Here is a 7,996-nt window from a genome sequence, read left to right as displayed (position 1 = left end):
ATATCCTTATAAGCTAATGGAGGCTTCCAGAACCCTTCCGTACCTCTCCCAAAACCGTCCACCATAGAAGGGTTCTAGAATCCTTGTTTAACAATTAAACAATTGTAATTCTACCATTATACATTTAATTAATTCTAGTTAATCTAAAGTTAATTTTCAATTAATTTTGATTAATACTAAATTAATTCCATTCAATTTCTAATTAGTTTATTAATCATATAATAAATTAATAAATCATATTCTTTCTCTCCTAGTATCATTGGTAGCTATATTTGGTTAAGAGGACAACCTAAAAATGATTTTGCTTTTTATTTATAAGATGTTACTAATTTATTAGTTAAGACCATTGACACTTTAATCCAACAATAAAAAGGTAAAAGAAATTAGTAAGGGCAAATCAGTAATTTTACATTGATTAGGGATCAAATTTGTAACAAAACCAAATTATAGGAACTTCCGAATGAAAAAAATAAAGATAAAGACTAAACGTGTAGATAACGCCAAACCATACTACTTGTGTAATATACCCTAAAAATGTATTTTGATCTAGTATGAATTTAAAAAGGGTTAAATATCCGAAATATTAATGTGGTATCATTAATGTGTTAATCGTTTTAAAGTATTATATTTCGAAAATCTAACCAATTATAGAAAAAAAAATCACCAAGTAATATAATCTAATAATTGGATATAGTTTTCACGACATCTTGACATAATAAAACTTCAATAGAATATTATAGTTGAGTATGTTACTAAAAGCATAAATTTTTTACTGTAATCTTTAAAGGTTTAATGTTGTAATGGAAAAAAGTAAAATATGATGCTATAATTCACTAATAAGTGAAGCCATGCTACTATTTCTAGCATTTAGCCTTTTAAACATTATAAAAATAAATAAACTTATATCTATGTTTTAGAACTCGTACACGCCCAAAAGCCATGAAATCCAAGCGGAAAGTTCAAGGATTTAGGCACCTCAAGTTTTGCTACGATTACGTTTGTCTCCCCGATCTTCTTGGCATCCAAAATCACTAGATATGACTTTTGTTCTGATACTGCATACTGCAAGTAATTACAACTTAATTAGGATCGATACTGCATACTGCAATTAATTACATCTTAATTAGGATCTTTCTTAAAAATACGATAAAAATTGGGTTAATCTTCACAAATAACAATTAACTTTTATTGATTTGTTTGTTGTAATATCAATATTGTTGTTGTATACTGCATCATTGTACATTAAAATGAGACCAAGTTATAGCCATGTTGTAATTTGCACTTTTATAAGTTCATAAATAATTTTAAATTATTATTTTGTATTTATACATCAAATTTGAAACTACAATGGTCAATGTAGTATTAAGAGAAAGACAAAATTGCAAGAATGGTCCCTGTGGTATGTCAAAACTAGCACCTTTTGTCCAAAATGGGTTTGGCTTGCAAGGATGGTCCAATAGTTTCGTTTTGTTGCGAGTTTGGTCCAATTTCCTATGGACTTTTTTATAATGACGGATTTGCCCTTATATTTTAATTTTCCATTTTATTTTATTATCAGTAATTAAAAAGCAATTAAAAATAAAACAAAAATAAAATACTCTCTCTCTCTCCCTCTCTCTCTCTCTCTTCCTCTTTCTTTCTTTCTCTCTCTCTCTCTCTCTCTCTCTCTCTCTCTCTCTCTTTCTCTCTACAAACAAAATTAATACAAATCTGGTAGTGGATTTGTAAAATGAAGAACCCTAACTTTTATCAATTTTGTTCAATTCATTGTATGAAGTCGAACAGACTAAACACATACACACTCATATATGCATATGAATATCAAGAACACTTGGTTTTTCCTGAGTTCAAGAACAAGAACATCATATTCACAAACTAAGAAATCGATTTCTGATGAACTGCCATCACCACCATCAGAATCAATTTCTTCTATGAATTGCCTAACTCAAACCCATAAGCACACAAACAACTCAATAAACATAAATACGAAGGTAAACTACACCCCTTTTATCCCCCTCCCTGAATCGCAGACACCGTATACCCTAAATCAATACAGGTTAAAGAGATTACGATTTATAGATGAAAGGGGTTACGATTTACAACCTAGAAATGTTTACGTCCTTTCCAATTATTGAATCAAATGCCAATCATGTCCCTCTCTCTTGTTCTTCTCTGAATCGGTGTTTGAATCAAATGCCAATCATATCCCTCTCTCTTGTTCTTCTCGTCACTGCTACACCCCATCACCATGCTCGTCGCCTTCAGATATGTTCAGTCTGTAGCTAGAGGATCCGGCGGTGGTGTGGAGATGTAACCCAGATCGATGACCCCCTTGATCGATGACAACCACTTCGTCGGAGGCTTAACAGCCAAGGAAAATTGATCCGAGGTGTCTTCCCCTCGATTTCCAGTCGTGAAACCCTCCATCTGAAAACCATAGCCGCCAAGAAACCCTAATTGTCAAGAAACCCAAACTTCAGATCTCGATCTCCTTTCTCTCGTTGGCATCTGTCTAGGTTCAAAGGGAGGGTAGCAACGATCGAATCGAGTGTTTGGGGTGGTGCTACCTGACCGGAAGGAGGCGAAGGGGCAGCCTAGGCCGGTGACAAGCACTCGTTCTTCTTCTTTGGATAGTAGTAAGCAAGAAACGAGAGAGAGAGAGAGAGAGAGAGAGAAGAGAGAGAGAGAGAGAGATAGGGTATTTTATTTTATTTTGTTTTATTTTTAATTATTTTTAATTGTTGGTAATAAAACAAAAATGAAAAATTAAATAATAAGGGCAAAATCGTCTTTCCAAAAAAATTCAAACCAAATTGAACCAAACTTGCAAGAAAATTAAACTTTTGGACCATTGATGCTAGCCAAAACCGTTTTGGCCCAAACATGCTAGTTTTGACATACCACAGGGACCATTTTTGCAATTTTGTTTAAGAGAAAAGTGAAGTTTTATAAAATATTAGAGTAAATTACACGAATGGTCCTTTTGGTTTAAGGTAGTTTGCACATTTGATTCATAACTTATTTTTTTTAATCGGAAGGTCGGTACTGTTTGTTTTTGTTTCGCGCTTGATCCTTGTCTTTTCTATAAAGACCACATTTTCCTTGATTTTTTAATTTATTTAAATAAACAAACCTCAACCCCACCTATTCACCTTACCTTAGTTAACCCACAATTTTTTTCTATTTAAATAATAGTCTTTTTAGGTAAAATATGAATGAAGCGTGTAGCAAAAACAAATGGGAGGGACCAACCGCGTAACAAAAACAAATGGTTGGGACCTTCCGAGTTAAAAAAATTTGTTACGGACCAAACGCGCAAATTACCCCAAACCATAGGAACCATTCGTGTAATTTACTCAAAATATTACTAAGAAAAAATTGGGCACGTACCTCGACAACTAGAAGGTACCCATCATCTTCATTGCTTCCATTCGAGATGAAAATTGGCTCACCAATGAATCTTCGGGTGCCCACCGACCATGTTTGAGTGGAATTCTTCTCGGTGTTGAACTTCACAACTGTATCAAATGGAAAATGTGGCAATTCTCGACGAACACCTGAACATGTTGCTGCATATACATACTTATTGTTGCTTCCACTAAAATCTTGGTTGATAACTGGGAAATCAGTTGCTTTGTTCCATTCATTGTTTAACGGATCAACACAACATTTTTCACAGTTTCCGTTTGCATCTAAGTTAATCGACACCTATATGTCATAGAAAAAAGAAAATGTAATTACATGCATGTTAAAACGGGCCTAGGTTGGGCTTCTTTGTAACAATTATTTTTCCAATTCTTTCAAATTTATATATAAAGCATGTTTAAATATACAAAGCTCTAGGGCGGGAGACCGATGGTTATAAGTATCGGGTCAAAATGTCCAAAGTATGACCCATTTTAAAATGAACATATAATAAAAATTATACTATATATTAAAATAAACAATTGTTTTAATAGAATGATTGATGAAACTAAATGAGAAACCTCGACAAGACGAGGCAACAATTGATCTTCTCCTTTATCCGCATTCATCATCGAAGGGTCTAGTTTACCACTTTGCCAATCATATCCTGTTATAAGTAAATTACAATAAGTTACCAAAAGATTTAAAATTTTGTTGTATTACTATTGTAGAATAGACTATTGAAAAATACCAAACATTTTCTGAAAATTGAACCACTTGTAAGAACAACCGCTAGCTTGTATTTTAATTTGTGTATTTCCATTGTGATCTTTTTCTTCGAATGCATTTCCAACATGAAGCACCCACATTTGAGAAGGAGCTTCAATCGGTACTTTCCAATCCCTCAAGTCTCCATGCATAGGAACACGTGGCAACAAATATATAGGAGATGTCGACTTACTAGGATTCACAGACAATGCTGATATCATTGGAGTAAATCCACATACTGCAGTCATTGATCCTACATATTTGTTTTTTACTCAATTAGGAGGATAACAATTGAAATAAACAAACTACATAACTAATATAATTGTTTCTAACATATCATCGTAGACAGAAATTTTGGAGGATGATGTTTTATTCATTTGTAAACTATGTTAAGTGGTTTCACATGTAACATGTAAGCTTCTTTATGTATAACATAAAGATACTCATTTATGTAGAATATAATTACCAAGAATGTCAAGTTTGATACGATTGCCAAACAATACGTAATGAGAATCTGTGAAAGCCCAGTCGTGTATCATTAGGTGTTCCTCGAGTTTGAATTCTTGTTTCTGTAACATCTTGAAATTACAATCAAATTCTGAAACATAACAAAAATATTCCATTATTAGTTATATACACTTTCCGCTAATTAAACTCAAATAAAAACGTCATGTATATATAGTTTAACAAACTGATTAAATAAGGTGAAATGTATAGGTTATCATTTACAAATTTAAACTCACTTATAGTTCTATGATACAGTGACTTTCGCATGATATTGGGTTTGATCAACAATAAAACATTATACTTTATTATAATATATATCAGATACAAATAAAATGTATAGAGTTCAATATATTACTATGCATCAATATCATTTAATTATGCTGAAATTATGTTCATCTTCCCAAGAACATGAGCTAGTGTATTCTTTCCTCACGTATCAAAACATATATCGTATGATACATCTTTTACATAATCTTTTATATATTTTCTTTTTTCTTTTCAAAAGATAAACATATTACGTACCATAAAAGGTGAAAGTACTTCGTGGGAGGAGCATATCCTCTGCATTGCATGACATCATAAGAAGCCTATTCCTCTGCGCATCAATCTTATAATGCGACAACAGCCGTTTCGGTGGCATCTTGAAAACCCCTGCTTGCACATAACAAAAGATTCCAATTATATAGTATTCAATAAATAATAATTAACGATATCTTTTAAATATTCATGCCATACAACATATAATATTTAATAAGTATTAATTAATTCAATTCTTTCTGAATATTCTTACCATACAATATTGGTTTCAATATACTTGCAGCCAGATCCAACACATCTCGAGGATGATCTAGCGTATCTCGGTCTGGGGTTGATGATCCTGACAATTCATCTGAACCGTTGATCAAATCAAACTTTCCAACAGTATCCAACAAGTCAAATTCAATCTCATACGGGGCACCACCTTCCCACAGGCAAAACAACCGGTCACCCCATCTTAATACACTTGTATTAGCAACGTTTTTCATAACTTTGGTGTTTCCAATCTTTTTCCCGTTCTTCAGTACTGAAAACGGGCCCCGGTGAGTGAACCGCCACTCACCGGTACGACCATCATGCTCCTCAACCTGAGCAGTGGTCTTAATATATCTGGCCATGAACGTGACCTCACCTTTGGCCCCATCAATAGTAAAAGCTCTAAGATAGCCATGGCCATCTAGAGGGTGGACGGTTGAGCCGTGGTCGTCCTTAAACAATCCTGGTCCCGTCAGATAATATGTCCCGAGTGGGAAATCTGACGGGATGGATCCTTCAACGACACGCAAAACAATGGGATTAGTAGTCTCTGTTCGTTGAGAAACGAACAGAGACTGATAATCCCAATAAGCTGCTGCTTTTTCGTCTTGTACTGAAGTTGATACTTGTTGATTTGGTATAGATATGGAAATCTCTCGAGTAACATGGTCAGGAAATGAGATCACGTGGGGTGGCAGCAGTTTGATCACCGGAGACGACGGTTTCAATGGGATGAAATTGAATGCTTTGGCCTGCATTTTTGTCGAGGGTGGTGGTTATGGCAATAGCAAATTAAAAAATTAAGTTAGCAATGGTGCAAGATCTATTTATAGAAAGTACGAGCGGAAATGACAATGATATCCCTTACTGTTTTGTACAATTACTTCTATTTATTAAAATGTTTGTTGGTCTAACACTTGTCCATGTCGATTAATATTATACTTTGAGTTAACGTCACAAATTAATATTTATAAACATTAAGTTATGAGTAGGTGGTAATATAGTTTAGTCGGAATTTGTCTATGGGTTAAAGTAATTATGATCAAGATCAATAATGTTTTAACAAAGGTCATGTAATTTATTAATATTTTTGTTTTTATTCATTTTAAAATTTTATATACATTTGATTCATTAAATTAGAACTATTTGTAATATTTAAGTTTTTAGTTGGTTTTACTTAGAAGTATGAATAACAAGCTGCAATCTCTTTTTGGATGACTAATCTTGGTATTATAATAAAATAATAGTTTTATTCTTATTTTGATATATATTATCAAATTAGGTCTCATAATTAATGCATATATTTTTTTATCATGCATCACTGCATTATGTCTCATAATTAATAAATGCAACTTGTCAATCTATTGATTATCCATTTTAAATTTCAAATTTTAAATTTCGCACTCTAATTATGTTAAATTAATAACATTAGAATAAAAATTAAAATAAAATTAATACAAATTATAAAGTGATATAATTTTACATATTTATTTAAATCAATATTTATAATTTTATATAGTTTAAAATAAGTGATAAATTACTTTGAGTTTTTTATTATTAAAGTTTAATTAATTTTTTAACTGTGGTTCACAAGGGTTATAAACTATTTATTAAATATTATTATAAAAATCAAAATATTAATAGAACAATTTATGTTATTTTAAATAAGGTAAAAATGCAAATACATGATGAACAAGTTTTGATCATTAGTTTGTGTTTTGAACTAATTTTTTATGTTATTCTTTAATATGTTAATATAACAAAAATCGGTCACAATGGATTTAAATTTATATATGTGGTTACTTTTTATACTGAAATTGTATGTATGTTGTCTTTCTCTTATAAAATTTATTTAAGATGCTAAGTTCTTTTCTTATATTAATTGACTGTGCTTACCACGTTTGTACGTGTACTAGCTTTTTAATTAAATTTAGAAAAAGAAACATATATTCGCCAGTAATTAATTATTAAGGACATGTACATTCAATTCCAAAGTTATTAAGCACATGTCTTTTTGGATCAGCTTAATGTGCAAATATTTTGTCTTGCCATAATTAATTTCTTAAATATGAGTAGCTTTGCTGATACGCTATTTTTTTTTTATCAACCGCGAGGAGCTAGAAAGAGGACAAGTACATCACAATAGTAGCGAAATAGGTGTTATGAAGCTACCCACTCAAATGTAACTTAACTTTATTATATCTATTAGAAATACAAAAGAAATACTTTTCAACGACTTCATCAAAAAGTAATGTTTTCTTTCCGAGAACCGTTCCAAAAATGAAGATATTTCAAAAATTCCAAATGCACCAAAAAAGCTATCAAAATAACCACATTAAACACCTTCCGTTGACCCCTTCGCAAAGTGACATCATCCGGCCAAGTCATTAACGAGTGTACTTAAATCTAAGCCGGAAGGCATAAATCTCATCAAATAGAAATCCTAGCAACTTAGAGCAACCTGTAAAAACATAATCAATAGTCTCCACTGCACAAAAACAAACCGTACACATAACTGAGGAAA

General features: G+C 32.0%; 1 protein-coding gene across 1 annotated transcript; it reads right to left on the bottom strand.

The window, feature by feature from the left end:
- Window positions 1-775: 775 nt before the first annotated feature.
- CCD7 (carotenoid cleavage dioxygenase 7) lies at window positions 776-6,294 on the bottom strand. Its single transcript, XM_078986478.1, has 7 exons — window positions 5,471-6,294; window positions 5,203-5,331; window positions 4,640-4,771; window positions 4,157-4,426; window positions 3,987-4,072; window positions 3,391-3,708; window positions 776-1,062 (listed from the first exon to the last, which is right to left on the bottom strand). The coding sequence occupies exons 1-7, from the start codon at window positions 6,228-6,230 to the stop codon at window positions 907-909; spliced, it is 1,851 nt and encodes a 616-aa protein (XP_078842604.1). The 5' UTR covers window positions 6,231-6,294; the 3' UTR covers window positions 776-906.
- Window positions 6,295-7,996: the final 1,702 nt, after the last annotated feature.

Source organism: Lactuca saligna, chromosome 3 (assembly GCF_052625555.1).
Source record: "Lactuca saligna cultivar CGN05327 chromosome 3, ASM5262555v1, whole genome shotgun sequence".
NCBI lineage: Eukaryota > Viridiplantae > Streptophyta > Magnoliopsida > Asterales > Asteraceae > Lactuca > Lactuca saligna.
The sequence above is the reverse complement of the archived record's forward strand: the minus strand, read 5'-3'. Positions and strand labels throughout refer to the sequence as shown.